Source organism: Convolutriloba macropyga, chromosome 11 (genome assembly GCF_964194025.1).
Source record: "Convolutriloba macropyga chromosome 11, txConMacr16.3, whole genome shotgun sequence".
Taxonomy (NCBI): Eukaryota; Metazoa; Xenacoelomorpha; order Acoela; family Convolutidae; genus Convolutriloba; species Convolutriloba macropyga.
The window spans coordinates 28350591-28374338 of NC_134478.1; the positions used below are offsets into that span (position 1 = coordinate 28350591).

A 23748-nucleotide genomic window follows, 5' to 3' on the forward strand; every position below is an offset into this window, starting at 1 on the left:
CTTGTAGTTTCAGCGCAATTAGACATACCTTTTTAACTTATCTTTTGGTTTTTAATTTTTTCATGTTTGCTGACCTGGACAATCGTGCTGATTTCGTTATTACAAGTCCCTCAAAAAAGAAAAAGTGAAAAATAAATACTTGATGACAGAAAGAAAAAAGTTTTTTTTTCATTAAATTTGTAGATACAAAGATTCAATCAGATGCTTCAGTTGTACAGCTGACCTCACTTTAGTTGTTAGTGGCATTTTAAGAAGTTTATGTACAAACTCTTTCAATTCTATCACTTCAAAAACAACGAATAAAAGTAAAAAATAATTCTTTAGCAAAGTAGAAACAATCATTTTTTCACTTTAGCAACCACGAACCAAAACTATGTTTAATTATTGCTTCCATTTTACTGCTAGTTGAATTGACACAGTATGCGAAGATTGAAACAACACTACAATAATTTTTTTGAAAAGAAAAAAATATAACGTTATCTCTTTCGACAAACGTTTCTCGTAAGCCTTGTTTGAGTGAAAATTTTTCTTCGAATTGTATTGCCTTGAAAGGAAAGAAAGAAACTCTTCGCTTGGTTTGCTTTAGTTTGTACAAAACTTGAAATTACCCGAATGTAGGACACATGATATTTCAAAAAAAACTAAAATTAACCGTATGCTTAAAAACAAAAGCGGACAAAACATAAGTTTCGACTTTTTTCGTTTTATTTTGTCTTCATATTTTTTGGAAAAAATTTTATCTGATCAAGACACACTCTGATTGCTGAGAATTTAATCAGTAAGGTGAACAAAAAATTGAAAAGTTAAAAATCTATAATAATATTACCTGATTTTAAACTCTGAATTTCTTTTAATGGAATCTGAAGCTAATCACTTTGATCGTGTCCAGTTGCTCATTTGTTTGTCATGTTTAGCTTGTGAACTCACAGAACCAATTTTCTGCAAATGACTCTGTGTTTCTTCAAGTTAAGTTATGGTTTCGTCTGATCGTTGTTTTTAATTTTCTGATTCTACAAAAAAAATTTTATATTAGAAAAAGAACTGACAATACATGTGGTTCTTCATCTGGTACAAGTGTATTTAGAAAAGTATGAAATTCTTTTCATTTTCTATTTCACAGAAAATAAGAGTTGTTTTCAATGTTGCTACGGAAACAATGCCTCGCTTTGAGCTTCGAGGAATTGTTACTCTTAAAATCTTCTTGTCTCAAAACAAAAAATCTATCGAAAAACTTGAGCGATATGTAAAAATTTGTTGTGCTGCGTACAGTCTTGCACTAAGCGTCTTTCTGAAAATCTGCTCATTACGTGATCAATATCCAAAAAATTTAGTATACAGACTCAATTTTTGTTGACTTTTATACGACCCATGTTTTATTATTAGAATTGTGGGTGTGTGCGGCAATGAGTTATACTAAGCTAACTTTGTTAAAACATGCCTCAAAACTGTGTAAACGTGCTATCACTTTTTACCATGCGTGTTTTGAGGGCTAGCGTGAAAACTTGGGACAATCTTTTGTAACTAACTTCCACGATATATATAGCTAGTTTCTTCCTTATAAGGAATTCTTTTGAAACAACTAAGATAGTGCCAGCAAGAACGAATTTTATGAAAGCCCAATTGTTGACTTATTTTAAGAAATTTTAAGCTGTTTAAGAGGATTAAAAGCACAAGTGGCAGTTTTGCGATTGTACATATCATTTTTCACAAGAACAATTAATTGTTTGAATTGGGTCTCAAGTAATCCCCAAAAAACGGGCAATAAGATATTAGGCTTACTACAGTGTTCAAAATTAAGAAAATGGGTTACATTTATCTGTGAATTCGTTACAAAATGAAAGCCTTTTTCACTATATAATTAACTTGTTTACACGTTTTGCGTAACTATATAACATCGTTTAAAATGGTATATGAATCGTATAATGCTGTATAATGCTGGTATAATGAATGGTATAATGAATGGTATAATGCTTGTTGCTGATGGAATAAAAAAATCCTATATTACAAATTCTTTGTTTGAAATGAGAAAGAAATTTTCTTTTTAGTGATAAACTTTAAAAAAGTGCATTTTTTGTCTTGTTTCAGGCCCTTAACATGTACCTCGGAGGAGCACCAGCAGGGCCAGCTGGAACGGGAAAAACAGAGACTACGAAAGATCTCGCCAAAGCCCTAGGTCTACTTTGTGTGGTCACCAATTGTGGCGAAGGAATGGATTTCAAAGCCGTAGGCAAAATTTTCTCTGGGTTAGCCCAGTGCGGAGCTTGGGGTTGTTTCGATGAATTCAACCGAATCGAGGCAGCTGTGTTGTCTGTAATCTCCACCCAGATCAAAGTGATTCAAACTGCGCTGATTAACAAGTCTTCTAGATTCAACTTCGAAGGCACCGAAATCTCGCTGGATCCCAGAATTGGTAAGCAACCCAATTTTGACAATTATATGCAAGAAAGCTTCCAATTTCGGCAGTTTTGTTTTTTTAAAAAAACAGTCATCGGTACAAAATTTTTTTTATCAGCTTTTCGGATATAGCGCACATGACACCTGTAGGTTTTACAATTTTCAGGAGCTGTTGTTTTACGCCAAGGGTTATTCATGACACAGGCTAATTGCATCTCCAAAAACGCGACGTGCCAAGACATATAAGTTCCTTGGTGTTATGAAGACAAATTGTAGCACTATGCAACTTGGAGATTGTTTATTGAACTTCGGGATCTTTTCCGTTTGTGCCCAACCCCCCAGTACGTTATGCACCCCCCAGTTACAGAGCATGTGCGATTACATGGTAAATCATATTGTTAAAATATGGCACGTGCGTCTGAGAGCATATAATGTGAACCCACTTAGCTGGAGGGGGGGCATGAAATAAAAAAAAAGATGGGAATGTTATAAATTGTTATTGTGTTCACAGGTATCTTCATCACAATGAACCCTGGCTACGCGGGCAGGACTGAGTTGCCCGAGTCAGTGAAGGCCCTGTTCCGACCAGTGGTGGTGATTGTGCCAGATCTGACACAGATCTGTGAGATTATGCTTCTCTCTGAAGGATTCCTCATTGCCAGGGTAATAAACAGCGGACTATGTTTAATAGTTGATTAGTGATGTTGCATTAGAAACTTCTATATCAGCTTACGGTTTTTCAGAAAGTGCAGTTGATTTATTTGCTTCATTTCTTAAAAACAGACAGCAGCGTGTTAAGATAAATGACGTTTACTTAGAATGGTTGAAAACAAATCATGGTGTTCCACAGGGAACGGTTTTAAGGCCACTAGTTTTTCTTCTCTATTTTAATGATTTTCGAGAAAAGGTACAAGGAAAACTCGACATAGTTCAGTTTGCTGATGACACAAGTTTCCATTTTAGCAGAAACAATGTCGCCGAACTGGAAAAATGCGTTTCTGAAATACTGGAGAAAACAGATAATTATCTAAAGCAAAACAAATTAAATATGAATACCGGTAAAACTGAACTTTTTTGCGACTCGAAAGAAAATGAAAATTTTGGTCCAATAGTTTTTTGGGGACAGGAAATTAAGCCACAAAGTCACTGCAGAAACTTAGGTATAATTATTCATTCTCATTTAAATTTTCATGTACAACTCAACAAAGTCTATCAAATATGGCCACAGCGATTAGGTCCATGTCACTTATTAGTTATCAGTTAGCTCTGAAAGCACGATTGATGCTATTCAAATCCGTAGTCCTTTCTCATTTAACTTTCAGTGCTCTATTTTTTTCAGAACCTGAATCTCTCTGCGAATTCATCGACAAATCAATTGGGGAATTAAAGTTTGCTATATGAGAAAAAAGTTTGAGAGATATAGAGATCTCTTTGTAAAATCTGACATTTTGCCTGGAGAACTTTTAATAAGCCAAATGAGTGTTTTAAAACTTAGGAATAATATTTCATCATTGAAATCAGACAGAACTGAGAGTTTTTTATTGGTAATGTCTTAGTGAGAAAAACAACAGAACTGAACAGCTAGTTCTCCTAAGGGCGAGCAGTCGATCATTACAAAAAAGAAGCATCCAAAAATGGAATAAACTTCAGCGTGAAGTCAGGATTATCAGATCACGCTCACAATTTAAACGCATGTTGAAACAGCGTCTGCTCCAACAACTCAAACTTGTACCGTTGGAAAAGAACGTTGGTGGCTCCAAAAGTTATTTTTACCTTTTAAAAATACGGAACCACTAATATTGATTTTTAACATTGTACTAATTTTGTATAGAACATTATAAACTTGTAATATTTAACCCCTGGGTTAAATTTTCAATTTTCTTGTTTCAAAAAAAGTTTTCATTTTTAAGATCTATTCAAAAATTGGATCTTTTACGTTTGTGCCCCCCACCAGTACGTTATGCACCCTTTATGTAAAAATATATTATGTAAAAATACGCAAGTGCGTCTGGGGGTGCACATAATATGGGCCCACTAAGCTGTGAGGCACAAACGAAAAAGATCCCACAAGTTTGGTAAGAAGGTAGTCGCAGTTTATATTGCTGGAAAATTGTTTTAGTCTTAGAAAAAAAATGCTGCTGTGTTTCTTTTTTTTGTGGAAGCAGGGAGCTAAAAATTTATAGGTTTAAAACAATGAAAACTTAAAATTGACTACATTTTTGATGGGTTTAAAAAAAGATAACGTGGCGATCGAAAAAGTGACGTTTTTGGCTGATATCTTGGAGACCATCTGATAGGTTGGCAGTTTGTTCATTCATAAACATTGGCTAAACATTAAGGTTGCATATTAGTTTCAAAGTTGTAAACAGGAACTGGTGTTTCAACAGGTGCTGGCTACAAAAATGACAGTTTTGTACAAACTGGCAAAGGAGCAGTTGTCAAAGCAACACCATTATGACTTTGGTCTGCGTGCTCTCAAGTCTGTGCTGGTGATGGCGGGAGAACTGAAGAGAGGCTCACCAGACTTAACTGAGGACATTGTGCTCATGAGGGCACTAAGGGACATGAACATGCCAAAGTTAGTCTCAATCAATGGCACAACACACAACAAAGTTACAGTCAGGATAGATTACACAGAAACTGATACAGAAATTTGTACACTCTTTACACTCTTTTCCCCGTTATTTTTGGGAAAAATCCTCGGCCCGGGATTGTTACGTTGTTGATTCGCGATACAGTCAATGAACTCATGGCTTCACTTGATTTCATCTGTCCTTCATGCAGAATTGTAAAAGATTACCATTCTCAACGTTTATGCAAATATCTCAGAACTAATCGAGAAGCTGTCTGCATCTCATTTTTTTTCAAAAATTAGTTATCAATTAAATCGGTTTATACTAATGAGTTAAGGTATGGTTGGTTGGGGAACTCATGATTGAAATCAGTTCTAAGTTTAGTCGATTCTCAGAAAGTTTTACGATCGGGTTTAGACCCACAAATCACCATGGTACCCACGCAATTGAGTCTTTGCCTTTTGTTTGTTCCCAAAAACCCTCCCTCACAATCGTGTCTTCAAAATTTCTCCTTGTGTTTCTCCTTCATGCACAAGTGTTAAAGATTACCATTTTTAAAGTTTATGCAAATTTGCAAATTTTCATGTCCAAAAATTACAACAAAAAATGTAATGCTAATAGAATTTCTTTCTTTTGTTCATTTGTTAAAAAGTGTTGGTGTTTTGTAGGTTTGTGTTTGAAGACGTGCCTCTGTTCCTGGGTCTGATCAATGACCTGTTCCCTGGGCTAGACTGTCCCCGAGTGAGGTATCCCTCATTCAATGATGCAGTTGAGGCTGTACTTCAAGAGAACAGATATGTCCTACTTGACACCCAGGTACACCTCAATAGCTCAACTTCAGACAAAGAACTAATTGATATTATTAATAGCCACGTCAGCAATTCCAGGCGGCTATTATTGCGCTTCTAATTTTTTTTATCGTCTAACAGATTTTTATTTTGTCTTACCCTGACTTCTTGGAATGACTTCAGTGACTTCTACTGCGTTGCAGTTAAATTTTGTGTTTGTGACGTCATTTCTGCTTTTAGGTCAATTGCTTGACTTACCTTACTCAAAAAATGACTTCTGAACTCACTTATGGAACTTTAAATTTAATGAAAATTTACTAATAGAAGGTCAATAGTCATTTCTGCTTTTAGGTCAATTGCTTGACTTACCTTACTCAAAAAATGACTTCTGAACTCACTTATGGAACTTTAAATTTAATGAAAATTTACTAATAGAAGGTCAATAGTGTGCATCTAAGTAGTGCCAAACTTACATGCCCTAATTTCTGAGTAACAGAGTCTTAATATCTTAGAGTTTTAATATCGAATATTAATTTTGAAAAAACTCCATTAGAGCTTTTTCCCTAGAGAGCAATTGTGTCTCATAAAAATTACAGTCCAAATCTAACCCAAAAAGCCTAGTGGTCTATTAAAAAGCTGGTGGTCGATCTGTCAATCTTATTTCTTTAGTTGTTTCAATTCATGGTAGGCCACAAGCGTCTATCGTGGCTACCTTCCGGCAATCTGCCGGCTATGTTCTCTAGTGCAGATTAAACACATAGAACGTTGTATATATATATATATATATATATATATATATATATATATATATATGTGTGTGTGTGTGTCTCCTCTATCATGTCTTTGCTTGGAGTGCCTTTTACCTTTAAGATGATCAGGGGCTGAATGATTTCAACAGCAAAATTTGTTTCAAAAAAAAGCCAGCAGATGTGTCTATAGCTGCAAAGCTGTAAGCTGAACGGAGCTATATTGCGATGATCTTGGTTTTTTACAATTCAAAGAGTTTGAATTGTATTAGGACGCTGTCTTTTTTATTACGACTCGAGGAGGAGTATTGGAGAAGTCCATTTTTTAATCAATTTTATTGGAGTAAATTTTGAAGCAGGAAATGAAACACGTGAAAAAATTTGGAGTGATTTTGTTGCTGTACAAAATGAAAAATCGAGCGAAAAGAGAGGGTTTTTTGTTGATATCGCTGTTTTCTAGAGAGCGAGAAATTGAGTTGTGAAAAAAAATTCTAAGCGAGCGAAATTTTTTGTTCACGTGCGGCATTTTAAAGCAGTTTTTTTTTCAATTTTTGGTTAAGAGGTTTGATTATGATTTTGTTTTAATTTTAGGCTTGTTTTGTTTGCGGTTTGGAGGTTTCCCGAAGTTCATATGAATATTATGCTGATTATGATGTTTTTCATGTATTTTGCTGATTTTTGGCTAATTTTTGAGATTTTTTTGACGATTGTTTTGTTTTACTGCCGTAAATGGGTATTGAAAAGACCCCTATTACATGAGCAAATTTTAGATAACAAGTGGTTACAGTTTTGTGTTATGAAGCATTTTTTGTTGAGAAATATGACAAAAAATGGCGAAAATTGAAACTGTTTTTCTAAAATTGTTTGCAGTTTTTTGTTCTTCTTTCTGTTTTTTTTTAGAAAAGTTTCTTAGCCTATTATGACTTGCCTATTGTTTTGCTAGCATGTGGATACCCTATTGGCTGAATAAAATTTTGTTGAATGGATCTATTTAATTCTGTAATATAAAAAATTTATTAACTTTTTCCAGTTTTTTGATCAGTTGTTTGTAAGAGCTTAGTTTTTCATGATTTGGCTTCAAGTATTTTTTAAAAATTCTCATAAGTGGTTTTAGTAGGTACTAATTGCTTTGATGAAGTAATTTTGGGAGAGAGTTATTTCCAGATCTCATTTTATGAAAAAATTTGATCAGATTTTATCATATTTTAACAGATTTGATTTTCTTGTTTTTACTTTTTTGTTTTATGGTTTTGATTAAAGATTGCTGCATTTTAACTTTGATTTTTTGTTTTTTTTTTAAATTTTTTGATCTTATTATTTTAGAAATGGTTTTTCCAGTTCAATCATAGATTCTTGTAGGTCCAGTCTTTTGTTTAGTCAATGATAATTCTTTGAGTTGTACGTCAGGACTTGTCCTGCTATGTTTTTTGTTTCGTCGTCTGACGCTCTTTTTCGTTTTACGTTTGTTCACTCAGCAAATTTGATGCGTTTGTTCACTCAGATTTGATTTTGATCATACGTGACTTACCTGACTCAATAAAATGACTTTTGCGCTTTAAAACTTAAGTTTAATTTGAATTGCTTTAAGGTCAAAGGAACTAATATGTGTAGGTTCCTAATGAAAAGGCTTCTGCGCAATGAATTTTAGCAGGCTTTATTAAGTTATCGCTGAATGTTGTTTACATAGCTTTTTGAGTGGCGTCGATAACTTTTTTCAACTTATATCTGTATCTGTTTCAATCTTATACGGCACCAAGTCTATTCTTTCGCAGCTATTCCGGCAATCTGCCTGCTATGTTCATTGATTTTGAACGAGCTGATAATTGCAGCAGAATGAGATGATGGGTTACTCTGTGACTATAACAGGTGGACAAAGTGGTACAAATGTATGAGACAATGATGACAAGACACACCACTATGATTGTGGGTCCCACTTGTGGGGGGAAGTCAGTTGTGATAAACACCCTCTGCCAGTCACAGACCAAACTCAACATACCCACTAAAGTTCACACCATGAATGCAAAAGGTTTTATTATCATATATTCCATTTCATATAAACCATTTCGATCATTTTTTTAAAGATTTTAAAGTTTTCATCAAAACAAAGAAATTTTTATGAAAACTTGCAAGAGAATTCTCTCGGAACCTAAAAGTCATTCGAATTTTTGTTTTTTTTTTCAAAAAAAAGAAAGCATTTGTGGCATACATTTTATTCAATTGGCCACCTTCAAATCTGATTGAAGTTAATCTTGAAGAAATTTGAAAATACGAAAATTTTCTGCATTTTCAGCTCAAAGTGTGATCGAACTGTACGGTATCTTGGACCCTACGACACGAGATTGGACAGATGGTCTGTTGTCTAATATATTCAGAGAGATCAACAAACCCACAGACAAAAACGAACGCAAATACATTCTCTTCGATGGAGATGTAGACGCTTTATGGGTCGAAAACATGAACTCAGTCATGGACGATAACAAACTTTTGACCTTGGCTAATGGTGAGCGAATCCGGTTGCAGAAACACTGCGCTTTGCTGTTCGAAGTTGGTGACCTTCAGTACGCTTCACCAGCTACTGTTTCACGATGTGGTATGGTGTTTGTTGACCCGAAGAACTTGAGATACGAGCCTTACTGGAAGCGGTGGGTAGAAGCGAGGCCGAATCCGACAGAAAAGGAAGACTTTGAGAGGTTTTACGACAAATATGTTCCCGGGCTGATTGCGTTCATAATAGAAGGTACATAGTTCATTTAATACAGGTATTTTTGGCACTTCGAACAAAAAATGCCGAAATTTAATAGTTTGTCCAAAATGTGGGAACAAAACCGTGATTACTATTTTTCTCAAGGTCTTTTTAATGACCGGGAAACGATAGCGAGGCTGTTGTCTTTTTAATAGCCGCCATCAGCCTCTATTACTTGGGCGCTTTATTCTTTTTTACGACTCGAAGAGGGGTATTGGAGAAGTCCTTTTTCAAGACTCGGAGAGGCTTTATGGTTTTCTGTTATTTGTTCCGACCCCCACTTTAGTGGGCAGGGAGGAACTATATACTCAACTGGGTTTTTTTTGTTCAGTCAATTTTGGAAGATCGATATATTCATCGTAGAGAATTGTGAGTGGTATCATTAAAAAACCGTCCAGCGTAGAATACGGAATTAAAAAGATTTTTTCGTTTTTTACAGGGAGTTATCGAGGTTTAAAGTTTTGAGAACATTCGACTGTTTTTGTTCACATTTTCAGTAATTTTTGCTAAAATTTGGCACAATTTCGCTAATATAATTCAAAATAAGTTAAAATTTTTAACGGCAGAGTGTTGTTGTTTTTAGCGTTAGAGATAGAAGAGTGTTGCTGAATTGTTTGATTGAAGTTTCTTTGGCTGAAATTTTTGATAAAATTTTCAAAATTCATTTTTTTTCACCAAAAATGGCACAAAATATGTTTTTGGTCCACTTTGTTAAAGTTTGCCAGACTTAGTGACCTAGAAACCTTAAAACAAACTCCCTAAACTCAAAAAGTGCGCTAGTTTCAATTAGGTGCCGTATGAAAGCCTTCTGGAATTTAAACCTTGCCGTTTTCTGCAGATTTAACTCGATAATTATACAAAATGCATTGTTCTTTTTTTTAATTGAAGAATTCCATGCAACAATTGGTCTAATTCGCAAAAACTTGGAACACTTGGTCGGTTTGCTGAGCGCGCGACAAAATCAGAGTGGTTCGACAATATCATGGATTCTTAGTTTCGTAGTTTGTTTAATGTTAATTTCTGACCATATTCTTTATTCACGGCTCCGTTAATGACTGCTCCAATTTACGTAAATTTTTAGGCCTAGTTTAGATATAGTTTGTTTCCAGAACACCCAAGGGTTTTTATGGCTTTGAGGAAGTTTTAGTAAAATTTAACTGAATTCTTGTCTTTTGCTTTCAATTGGTACTCTTTCGGCAGTCTGATTTTAAAGTTTAACCACTCGAAGATCTAAATTTCTTCCTCTGGAGGTGCAAGTGAAACTCTTTTATTCATTCGGTTGTTAACTAATGTCTCTTATGTTATTGAATGTAGTGGTTTTGAGGAAAACTCTGTGATTTTTTGAACTTGTCAATTTTTTATATTATTTTAATCCACATTTTGCTTGTTCTCAGTAAGTAAAGTTCAATTTTTCTTCATTATAGAAAACAAACTAATTTTATGGCCGATTGTGTTAACAGAAGGTTTTCTTGTTTTTGGTACTACGAGTTTTCATACAAAGTTTTCTCATTTTTGTGCATAATTGCTCATTTTTCCTGTTGTTTTTGTTTCTTTCGTAAAACATATTTTTTTGTTTTAATAACATATGGTTTGAAGGGCTCTGACACCGTTCTCTTGCAGAAATTGGTAGAGTTTTTTGCCCTTTATTTCGTATTTATGCCCTTTATTTGCTGTTAATTTTTTTTGTCATATGTCAAATATTGTGTATATAAAGGTCTCAGTTACCAACTATGGATAAACAAATGAACTTAGTAACTGATATTGGTAAATAGCTAATGGCTGTTTTGACTTTCGAATTAAATTTCTAAAAAAACTAGTAATAGTATTCTTCAACTTATCCCTTTTTGTTCTGGTTTGCGTTTTTTTTGTATTTTACAATATTTGATCATTTTCGTAAATTAGCCTCATTTTTTAAAGCTCTTTTTAATGTTTTGTTGAATCAAACAATAATTTTTCTGTTGTTCAGTTTTTTTAAATGATGTCTTCAGGGCTGAGACAATTTGTTTCAGAAAAATTTTGTGAAGTTTAGATACTTTTCTGTTTTTGTGGTTCATTTTGTTGTCATTTTGTGATAGTCGTTTTACAAAAAGACGTTTTGATGATAAAAAGAGACGCAAATGAAGATGTTATAATCTCGCGAATAATATCTTAAAAGTTTAATGGCTTCAAAGCTGTGGTTTCGTAAAGTTGTTTGTGAAGTTTATTAGTTCAGCTTGTAGTTAATGTTTATAGTCGTATGATTTAGTCTCTTTAACAACAGTCGCAATTAGTTTTCCGAGTAGTTGCAAGACAAACTGTTTGCTCTTTTATTCGAAAGCTTTTCTTGGCTATGAGTTTTAAAAATATTTGTTTTTAATAAGAGAAGAGATAGATTTTTGAGATCTGCCAATTTTAATTCTGTTAAATTGTAGCTAATCATCTCTATATACAATTCACATCGTTTATCCATTGAAATACAATTTGCTCTTCATAACGGTTTTATTTTCTTCAAATGGTCTTTCTTCTTGGAACAACCAGTTTTCATAAAATCAATTGTCGTGATTTTTGCATATTTGTCCCTTTTTGTAGGTTTTTGTTTTCTTTTCACAGTATCACAATAATGGGCGTCATTTGACTTACAAATGTTTTCACCTGAAAAAAAAATGCAAACGAAAATTTTTTTGGTTTTAGTGATCAGCTTAATATTTAATTGATTGAGGGACATCGTTTTCGTGTAAATTTTTTGTTTTTGTCTGTATTTTTCGTTCTTTTTGTAGTCGTATGACATATCCTGGATAATGAAAGGTCTCAGTCGCTCTCTAATGAGGCATAAAATACTCTCTCAAGGATTTCATGTGATGCGTAATGTTTCTAATCAGTTCGAGTTTAAATCTTTTTAAAAAAGCAATGTTTTAATAAACTTTGCCCCTTTTGCTCATTTTTAGTCGACTTATTGCCAAGTCGCATTAAGAAATGTCCCACTTTTTGTCCCAAAAAAGTACCGGTTAATCTTCTTAGTATAACTTCTATCTGATGCCATTTTGGTTTGTTATTAGTGGTTTTCAGAAAGTGGACATGGAGTTTTGGTCGTAATTAGTATTTGTAACTATTTGATTTTTATTGCCGTCTTTCTGGTAATCATATTATGGTAGCCACAGGTCTCATAGGCCCTCTAGAGTAGATTTTTTTATTCTTGTAGTAATTTGTTGAACGATATGTTGATATGTTAATTTTATTAATCTCTTCCTCATTTGGTAGACAATTAAGTGAAAAATGTAGATGAGCGGGGTCGGAACTTAATGTGCGAACGCACATTACCGAGCCTCCTTGTTTTATAAGTGAGCGATCAAAGAAAACCGGAAGTTCAGGGAGTGAATATGAAAAAGTTGCTACCAGGGCATCTGCCGGCTGTGTTACAATATTATGCTTATTAAAGGTTTTTACGTTGCCGAATATTTCAAGTTAGAAAACTTTTAGAAGAAATTTCGTAGAATGCCCTTATGCATTCAAGATACATGGAAAAACTTTGCTGTTTACTTTCAACATGATACAGGTTTACACAAACTTTATTCACGCTTGCCATAATTGTACAGTAATTTTCCCTGTAGGAATTGTGGACGGGCGACAAGGAGAACCGATCAAGCCTATCATTCCCCTGACTGACTTGAATTTGGTTATCCAGCTGTGCCAGATGTTGGATGCAATTGTGCCTAAAGATGTCCAAGACCCAGCTGAACTGGAGATGTACTTTGTGGAAGCCATGTATTGGTCTATTGGTAAGATTTTATAATTATTGTTGGTTTGAATGGCAACCTTTCAACAAACAATTGAGAAAGCACCAAACAAAACGAATAAAAATTCTAACAAATTGAAGTAATAACCCTGAAAGATAGTTAAGCATTTCATAATTATTATAGAATATCATTTGTTATGATGAGGTTTTCAATTCGTTATCAACAAATATTTGCGGTGAATTGCGACTGAAAGAAACATTTTTCACCACAATGTGACCCCATCTGTCAGTGATGAATGCGGTAAAACCGAACTTTCGCATGATTTCTGCTTTTACAGACAAAAAATAAACACTTCACCGCTAAAATCTCAAATGTTACAAAGATCAACGCTGTTTCACATGCATTTTTGCCAAAATCTCCTCCATTACTAGGGTACGAACTTCTGTATAGCGTTTACTTCTTCCACGGCAGTACCCAATATTGTAGTATTAGTGTTTTTCAGTGTTGAGAATTTTATTTTTGCAGCATTCAGCATTAAAAAAAACGCAGTTGAATTGTTACAACCATTCACCGCACATTTTTAGCAATTCTTGGCGTTGAATTTTTGACCCGGGGAGTAATCAAAATTGTATATGTTGTTTGATTGAGCAAGCAAAAAAGTTATAGAATTTATACAGAAAGGAAAGCGTCGCTTGTTTTTCAAAAGAAGACTGTAATGTGAGTGTGAAATTTTTGTGGATGAGTTTGTGTAATTTCAGGAGGGAGTTTGATGGAGGAAGGGAGAGAGAAGTTTGACAACCAGATCAAGTACATGGCCGCCATGCCAGTGTCGACTGATGAGAAGAAGTACGCTGGACCAGGAGAACTGCCAGGTAACTTCCAGACAACTGCAAGTATAAATGAACAGAGTGATTTGCTATAGTTCACTACATACTATATCATATACACAAAGTACTCATTATTCCTATAAAATATGTAAGTTCCGTCAAGTTTTTTCATTTCTATATATTTTTTCTACTTTCGCTTATACTTTGTATCTTGTTTTGCTGTAAGATTTTCATTATCATAGCTCATCAACTGAGAAGGGATTCATAATACTGGAACAAGAGAACTTTTATTATCTATTTAATTGCTCAACGTACTTTTCCCTCCCAGGTGTGATCTCGTCCGTGTACGAGTACCACTTTCACCCCAGCAAGAAAAAGTGGGTTCCCTGGAATGAACTGGTGCCCAGTTATGTCCATGACCACAATGTCAAATTCAACACCATCCTCGTTCCCACCTCCGACACTGTCAGATCTACTTGGCTCCTCGATGTCAATGTTAGTTCTAACACAATAAAAATCGTTGACAAAATTTTCAAGGTCTCATACGAGAATTGTATAGGATATCATTCAGTTCATTTACGAAACAGTAGTTTCGACAAGTTCATTTTTTCCTCCAAACCTCAACAAGTGTTGCCTTTTTGCAATCACAGTCACTTTTGAATTCAACCCAGGCTGACCATTCAAAGCATTGCAGTACTGAGCCATTGTAAATCCAGAAACTGTATATAGACTTTTTAAACTTGTACAGATTCTGTTCATGTCAAAAAATACATTGATCAGTCTTTTTTTTCAGAGTAATATTGTAATTCTGATTTTATACTGATTTTGATTTGTTCATAACTATTATCATTCAATTATCACCCAATTAACATTATTGTATAACTCTTGTCAGCTTAAGACCATTCTGTTTTAAAAATGTTTCAGCTCTGATTGTGAATCAGACCAGTCATATTCACATCATACATCAAACCAGAGGCATCTTCACATGATATTGCATCACATCACCTGCATACTCTACTTTTTTCTGTAAATAAGCTGGATGGTCAGCCCGGGAAACAATTTTGAATTTTTGCTTTAGGTGTCTAATATCAAATCATACATATCATATTTGCTCAATCATACATATCATATTTGCTCATGTCAAAAAATACATTGATCAGTCTTTTTTTTTCAGAGTAATATTGTAATTCTGATTTTATACTGATTTTGATTTGTTCATAACTATTATCATTCAATTATCACCCAATTAACATTATTGTATAACTCTTGTCAGCTTAAGACCATTCTGTTTTAAAAATGTTTCAGCTCTGATTGTGAATCAGACCAGTCATATTCACATCATACATCAAACCAGAGGCATCTTCACATGATATTGCATCACATCACCTGCATACTCTACTTTTTTCTGTAAATAAGCTGGATGGTCAGCCCGGGAAACAATTTTGAATTTTTGCTTTAGGTGTCTAATATCAAATCATACATATCATATTTGCTCAATTTTGATTTCTGCACTTATAATTCGGTACATCCTTTTATAATATTTGATTGCATGGTACGCAAAAATTCGTAGGTAATCTTGCATACTACCAGAGCAAAATGTAACCGGACTTGAATCAATCTGCAAAGATCATGCACGATTCATATTTTAAGTCTTTGGTAAATGTTGTAGTTCATGTATGCTCTACCCTTTGAGGTGCCAGACCGAAATTCGATATGTCCAGACCGAAATGAACGCACGAGGGGGGGTGTCGTGCGTTCAAAATTACACGGCCTGGAAACACCAATGAACCCACGAAAGTCTGGACATGAGCAACTTTGAACGCACGAAAGTCTGATCATAGACAACTTTGAACGCACGAAAGTCTGATCATAAACAAATTTGAACGCACGAAAGTCTGGAATAGGCAACTTTGAACGCACGAAAGTCTGGACATAGACAACTTTGAACGCACGAAAGTCTGATCATAGACAACTTTGAAGGCACGAAAAATCTGAGCATAGACTACTTTGAACGCACGAAAGTCTGATTTATAGACAACTTTGAACGCACGAAATTCTGATCATAGACAGCTTTGAACGCGTTGAACTAATTGAGTTGAAATTAGTTGAGTTGAACTAACGAACAAAATTGAGTTGAACTAACGAACAATTTTTTGAAATTTTCCAGTAGGGTGTGTTCCCCTCCTTCTCTCAACCGGGCTGGGGACTTGCTACGGCGGAGTTGCAAACAAACAACTATAGGACATTTTGAATTTTAAAAGAGCGTTAGGTAAAAAACGAAGCTCAAACTCTATCTCCAAACAAAACAAAGCATAATAAATCGATAATTGACTATAACCGAAAGAGAAGAAACAAAAGAACCGTAAAATTAGAAAAAGCTGTAATTCAAAAACAATTTCAAAGACTTGAAACTTATTAGCCATAAAGAGAAGACTTTGAAAATGACAACTCAATCTCTCTTGAAGATTAGTGGGGTCGCTATTCAAAAAACTCAGTATAATGACAACGAAAAGATAAAAAAAGGAAGAGTAAAAATAGTAATTTTTTATGACAGTTGTAATTTTCGGAGCGCGCGAACTTTGGTTCGGAACACAAAAAATTCCGGACAAAAAATTCCGGAGTTAGTCAATTTTTGAACGCATGAAAGTCTGGACATAATTCTGAACGCACGATAAATTGGACATGAACGCACAAATTATCAATTTTGAAGTGCACGAATTTTCATTTTGGAACGCACGAAAGTCTGGACTTGGGGATTTTTGAACGCGCGCTGAACGCAGGAAAAGTTTTGAACGCAGGAAAGTCTGGACGTAGGCACTTTCCATCTGGGAGGGTCTGGACATACCGACTTTCGGTCTGGCACCTCAACCTGGGTACCGAAATATGCTTCTTCCCAGAGCCGTATATGAAGGAGTATAGATGAAAGATAAAATTGCCTACGCTCTCTCATTTCATATAAATCATGTTTCTGCAGGCACAAAATTTTATCCCAGTTTTAGTTATGCCATTTTGTGTTCGTGTAGTCCACGGTAAGTTATTTCACTCCACGATTGCAATATCCCTCATTATGTGCGTTGAATATATTACTTTCAAACAAATGGAAATTTCTGCACTTTCAGATTGAATTAATATAAAATTGAGAAATGTTCAAACTTTGAAATTTGATTTCTAGAGTCGCTTCGAATCGGTAAGGAAACGTTCATAGCGCCAATAAATTTTGAGATAGTCACTAAAGTTACATGTTGCCAGAAGTTTTAAGAAGAATTTTCACTCTTTCATTTCAACAATTGCAGATCTGTTTTCCCTTTCTCAAAGTTTTGACTCTTTATTTCCAATTTGACATTGATATTCGGATTTTATATCTTGTGGCAAAATACAACAGTATATTTTTACAAAAAAGTTATCATGTTTTGTTCAGGCAGAAAGAAACTTTTCATTATCGAGAAAACAGATCTTTATTTCCTTATTTTTCGCTTGGGGTTCAGAGCTGCGCGTATACATTGAAATTGAGATTTCTCTGCGATTGCTGCATGTTTTCTGAACGGTTTTAACTTGTAGTGCAACCAAACAAAATCATGAAGATGGATTAGGTTCTGGGTTGATTTTAGGCCAAAATCAAGCGACCTACTCTGTTTGTGGGTGAATCTGGAACTAGCAAAACTGCGACAACACAAGCATGGCTGAAAACATTGGACACTGATTCTCATCTTCTGCTAAATATCAATTTCAGCTCCAGGTAAAAATCTAATCACAGAAATCCTTCATAGTAACCAGTTGAAAAGGGGCTCGATGTAAAATGAAGAATAATTTTACTGTTGAAAAAAGAAGTCCTACCCAGGTTGAGGTCCTCGTTTATGACGCAGACCATTTTTGAGTGAAGCGTTTTTGAGTATAGTCTTTTCATAAACGTTTTTGAACGGGCACATGAACGCACAAAAAATTTGAACGAGGCAAAATCTGGATCATAGGCATTATTGGTCTGCCTGGGTATTTTCATAGGCAAAAATGGTCTGGATGGGTATTTTCATAAGGATTTTTGAACGAGGACCTGAACCTGGGACATTAAGTGATTTTTTAAAGCGAAAATTGAAAAAGTTCATTTGCATGATAATCAATTTGTGCTGGTATCAAAATACTACAGATATAAAATAGAATCATCATTGCAGAGTTTGGGCTTCAATATCTTGATTGTGATCACTTGTCTAATTGGTAGCTGCTTAAGTTAAAAACTGTTCAAATGTGAAATGTTTATGAGTGTTTATTGTTTCTAGGACGACAAGTATGGACGTGCAGAGGAATTTGGAGGCGAATGTGGAGAAGAGGACTAAGGATTCCTATGGACCTCCTCCTGGCAAGAGACTGATGGTGTTCATTGATGACATGAATATGCCTCAGGTACCCACATTCTTATTATCCATCAAACATTAGCTAACTTCTGCTAACAGCCATATTTATTCTCTTGATCGAACAGTTTAGAGGAGGAGGCGAGGAAAAGTCTTTTTGCCAGTAAAAAAGACTAGGAAAGTCAGCATCTTTCAAAATTTTGAGCAATTATGCAGATCATGAAACGGCTGCTCTCCTATCAAAGACAAGGAAAACTTTACAACGCCCAGTTGCATTACTTGATACCCAATTAGTCCTGAATTGCAAATTTCCACTGATTTTTGCTAGTTTTTCAAGCTCTATTTATACTTCCATACATGTCAAATAAGCATCTCTGATTGGTTGTAGATTACTATGTCCTAATATTCTCTGAATACACTGAAATTGGGGTTCGAGATACCTTATACGGTGTCCCGCACTCTCTGAATTGGCAAGAAAATCGCAAATTTATCAAATCTGGCATACCAAGTTGGGTATTTCGTACTCCGTTTGAGCTAAATTCTGTGTGATTGTAAACACGTGACTATGTGGCAATATTAACGTAGTTCAGGTTTGAGTTTAACTTCATCTATGATGATTACAAACTAATGATAGTTACTAAATATAAATGTTGAACGAAGTGAACAAATCCATATGGGTTCGATAGAATGTAGCATTAAATTTTGCTTGTCATGCTTTTCTAACTTTACTGCTTAAAATGGCCTTGGAGTGCTATTCAGTTTGGTTGTTGAATTAGTAAGCTCAGCCACCACAGATCAAATATATGTTTCCTGTTCAACAGTTTTATTTTTAAAAGGTTTTGCAATCCTGGTCTCATCATGAACGCTTTATACTACTGACCAAATTCAATTTCCATGAGTGGATGGATTAACGTGCAGTCCTTGATTATTCTGTTTAGGAAATAAACGCCGACGGAATTAAACCCCCATATTAAAATTGATTTAGTTAATTCGTTATTTTGATCGGCTGTGATAGTTTCTTTTCAAGTCCCGCGGGCCGCTGAGGCATGGCCAAACGTTTATTTCCTATCTGAAATGAAGTGGGGATTTTTCCGTGGGATTTTTTCAGCGACCGGTCGTGGGCTCTAAGACGGATAAAAAAATATATTGAGCTGATTTTTGAATTAACTTGAGTCCCGTAAGAAGAACATAGTTAGCACAATTGTAGTACTTAGCCATGCAGAAATTAATTAGAATACATGATTGGTATGTTATGTGCATAGATTTTGGGTTCCTCCTGGAGTACACGTTTTTGTTTTGAGTCATACAAATATATATATATATATATATATATATATATATAAAATACAAAAATAAAATACAAATATATAAAATACAAATATATTTATATATGTATATATATATATATATATATATATATATATATATATATATATATATATATAAGTAGTAACGTATACACCATGGAAGATCGGGGGGGCTGTCATCCCATGTAAGAGATAGGGTTGTCCTGAGGACAACCCTACCTTTTGCATTGGGAAGGACAACCCAACCCGATACATGCGCTATGACAACCCAACCTCTTGCATGGGATAGGACAACCCAACCTTTTACATGCAGGGACAGCTCCCTTCCGGCCGAATTATTATCCAAACCTATTCTCCCTCCATTTCCCGCTTTTGAAGGAATTATTCGGTTTATGCCGAATTATTATCCAAACATTTCCCCCCTCCTTTGAGGGAATTATTTATTCTTATCAAAGAGTGAAATATTTAGACTTATCAGAAAGACTGGATATAAACTGTGAATTTACTGTAGAACCAAACCACGCAATTTGCTCAAATCTAGCAATTGAAATTTAGCTAAGCAACACAAACTTGGGTTGAGAAATTGAACCAAAACTGAACACAAAATCTGTACAATCGAAAGGTTACAAATCACGACAAAACGCGTTGTTACTGAAACCAGTGTTAAGCACGGGTAGGTTAGAGTTTTGAAATGCGTTTTGAACAAAAATGGAGCCATTTTTAACGAAAAATTACAACAAAATTAGCACGAAATGAACGAAAAAATGCAAATAATTAAATTTTTTGAAGTGTCATAGGGAAAATATATACAAATGGGGATAAAATAGAGTATGTTAAACAGTTTTAATTGAAATATAAATCATAAAACACAATCTTAACAATTACAGACGTAAAAATAAGGCTGAAAATTGCTGTTTTTTATGTGCGTCGACCCCTTTTACGCGGTGGTATTGCTTCTTCCTCCTCCGAATCGGTTATTTCTCTTCCGTCCTCAGATTCAACAGCTTCATAATCTATGAATGGACAATTGATTGGAGATTCTTCGTCAATTACTGCCTCAAAATCGACATTATCGTCACTATCCAAGTCCGATTCGTTTATTATTCTGTTGAATCCGGGATCAGGTGGCTCCCAACTTTCAAGGGCAGGATCGGGTGGCTGCCAACTTTCAGTAGAAGCAGGGAGCGTGCTGTCCGACTCATTATCCGTTTCCCATTCTTCCCCAAAGAGATCTTCGATTTCATCTTGCGTCGGTGCATCCCACTCTGGATCACTTTCAAGATCAGTGGCTTCAATTGCGTCGGCATGACCGTACGGCAAAGTTTTTATACCGCCCTCAAGAATGAAACGTTTGTCATCGAAGGGACTCAGGGACAATTTATTAATTGAAACAGTCTGTAGAACGTGACGGTCTGACACAATTCTGTTGTTCGGTGTTTGTAGTGTAGATGAGAGGAACAGAGCGTCTTTGTATTTCTGGTGCGTTAATTGTTCCCTGGCAGCTCTGGTAACACCTTTTGCAGAGATTTTTCGGGAATCTAAATACAAAAAAGTTGCGAGAAGTTTTATCAATTTGTCCTCAGAAAGTTTTTCAAAGAAATGCTTGCTTGCTTCTCTTAAAGTTTAGTGTGATGTATGTGTGATAATGACTAACCATAATAACACAAAAGTTATAAATGAACATAAATCTCTTTTACCTGTTGAAGTTATGGAATATAACTTCGGCTTCAGCGAAACAAACTCGTCGATGAGTTTTCCGGCGAATTCATCTTTGTATTTGAGAACGACGAGTTTGTTGTTGTTGTTGAAAAGTTGATGCTCCTTAGGGTAATTTGAAAAATCAAACTCCGACAAAATATTGGGTTTTGCTGCTAATTCCTTGTAGAAATCGTCAGATCGAATTTTATATAAAAGAGTGTCTGTGTCAGAATATAGCAGGCGACAATCAAAATGCGGCTTCATTATATTATAGTGAAACCTATACATTTGAAATTTAGCTAATTCTAGAATTGTCGCGCCAACAATTGTTGGCTTATCCCAAAAGATTCTCTTTGGCTCGTGCGTGATAGCAGCTAAATTTTCGCCGAAAATTTTGAATGTCTTGAAGGTAAAGCGTGAGACATTCTGGAGCACTTGATCTGCATTCTGCGCTAAGGTAAGTTTCATTTTCCTTCTTTTTGACTCACAGGTTTTACCATAAGCGCTATTGTTCATAAGTTTGAACAAATTTTCTTCGAATTTGTTCCGCGCGGTCTGTCTTTTTTCCGTGTTTAGTCTGATATATGGCTCCATCCAGTTTTCTTGTGAAAATTGGAGCACGCGATGTACTCTGTCAACAACCAGACCAAGTTGTACATAAAGTTGAAGATTCCGGTAATGGAGCGTGTACCGCATTTGTCCGTAACGGTTTGTAGTAACTTGGGGACAGATGACCGCGGCATGTTGACATTGAACTTCAACTCTCTGGTAAGTGCTCAACCACTCATCGGGTACTATTTCCTTTGTTGGCGCGAGAAGGAAATCACGATGGAGGTCTCGTATATTGTGTGGGTACGTCAAATCTACTTCAAGGATGTAACCTATGGGAGAATCAGTTGGTGTATTGAGTACCTGCTCGAGTGGGACTTCCACCAGCAAAAAGTCACCAACGGGTAGATGTTCTGTTTTCATGATGCCACCATACAGGTTGTTAGCATCTACCATGAAACCAAAAGTAGACTCGAGCGCACTGTTATAATTCTCCATGTACTTGTTGTTCGCCTTGAAGTAACGTTCATCGTACACCGAGGCGAGACCTCCTCTAATCATATTTTCAACAATTTCCAGATGTTCTCGATTTGTCAACAATTGAATATTGGCCCGGCAAATTTTGAGAAATGCATCACCAGCGAGGTTTGCGGCACTGTAGTGATGTGCACAGTCCAGTCCATAGGTGTTCATACACAGTCTTCGAAATTCTTCAAACACGCACGCAAGCAAAAGTGTATCGCACTTCAGATATAAGTTATGGTAGTCTTCAAGGTTACGACATTGGAAAGTCTCGAAAACAGTTTTTGCTTTTTGTAGTTCTTCCTCTGTAATTTGCAATTTTCCATTGTCTAAGCTGTTTTTCCACTTTTCGAGTGGGGGAAGTTCTGTTTCTGCGAACTTTGAACGGTCAGTCATGTACGAATAGGGGTATATTCCTTTCTCTTTAATCGAACTTAGAGCATCAACTGACTGATCGCTATCGAACATTGAATCGAAAATTGCGAAAGCCGAAGCGGGTAGGTTAGCAACTAACTTTTCAAGGGATGTAGTTAAAAACTTGAAAGAATCGATGAAACGTAAATATTCGTAAATTTTTCTGACTTTTCCATCTCTCCCCGTGACTGTTTTGATTAGGACACCGAACGTCATCGATATGTTCTTCTCATCTGTAGATGGGATGACGTTTATTGTTGTTGATGGCTCAATTTCTCGAAGTGCCAAGCATACGTGATGAAGGTCGTAGTTAGCGATGTTGTGACCAATTACGGGAGTGAAATTGATTGTGCGTCTTATCCAGTTGCACTTTTCATGTGCAAAACCAAGGAAATCCCCGCGGTGATGGCAATGGTCCAACACTTTTGTATCTTCGGGTCCGAAAGGTTCTTCACATATCCAACAGTCAACTACACTACTTCGATTTGATACTTGTTGTCCCAAATATATCGGAAAGCGTCTCTTTGAAAAGTATACTTCTCGCGCCATCTCATGTAGTTTTTTAATGAAATTTGTCATGCAGTTTTCGGAGCTGTCGATAACGAATTCTTTTGGTGTTGAAAAACCGTTCTCAATCAAAGTTAGAGCAAAGCCGGAGGGTATGTGTTGTTCGATAACTTCAGTTGAAGACGCGTCCGGATTAGCTGGACAAGATGAGACTGGCATTAGAAACGACTCAAAGTCGAAGTAAAAGGTAAATGGAGCAAACCATCGGGCCTTAAAATTTTTGAACCGGAAAGAATTTTTATTATCGCCGGGCATCTTTATTGTTGCTGGTGCATGGTTTCGACATGCATCATCGTGAACTTCATGTTGCTCTTCAGAGTGGGAAAAAGCAAAACAGTTCCTGCACAGACGCAAGCTGTTTGTGAACTGTTTTTCTTTCACAGTGCATACCAGTTTAATGAGGTTATTGATAAGAACATAATGATGTACATCTTCGTTAAACAGGAGTAGAAGATTAATCGTTGGTTCGATGTTTCTGTTATTAGAAAGGTACATAGGAAGGAGGTCTCCTTTTGAAAATTGAAACACATTGACCTGCACGTCATTCATGATTTCGAACTGATG

General features: G+C 35.5%; 1 protein-coding gene across 1 annotated transcript in view; it reads left to right on the forward strand.

Annotated features, from left to right (window-relative positions):
• Nucleotides 1–23748, forward strand: part of LOC142349087 (dynein axonemal heavy chain 10-like) — a 213736-nt gene that overhangs the window by 125489 nt on the left and 64499 nt on the right. Inside the window, exons 32-44 of the mRNA XM_075400499.1 lie at nucleotides 2086–2410; nucleotides 2906–3057; nucleotides 4782–4972; nucleotides 5636–5783; nucleotides 8368–8527; nucleotides 8792–9238; nucleotides 12832–12999; nucleotides 13716–13829; nucleotides 14113–14279; nucleotides 16957–16971; nucleotides 17393–17520; nucleotides 18056–18211; nucleotides 20878–20941. Coding sequence (XP_075256614.1) covers nucleotides 2086–2410; nucleotides 2906–3057; nucleotides 4782–4972; nucleotides 5636–5783; nucleotides 8368–8527; nucleotides 8792–9238; nucleotides 12832–12999; nucleotides 13716–13829; nucleotides 14113–14279; nucleotides 16957–16971; nucleotides 17393–17520; nucleotides 18056–18211; nucleotides 20878–20941 — 2235 coding nt within the window. The remainder of the gene's footprint in view (nucleotides 1–2085; nucleotides 2411–2905; nucleotides 3058–4781; nucleotides 4973–5635; nucleotides 5784–8367; nucleotides 8528–8791; nucleotides 9239–12831; nucleotides 13000–13715; nucleotides 13830–14112; nucleotides 14280–16956; nucleotides 16972–17392; nucleotides 17521–18055; nucleotides 18212–20877; nucleotides 20942–23748) is intronic.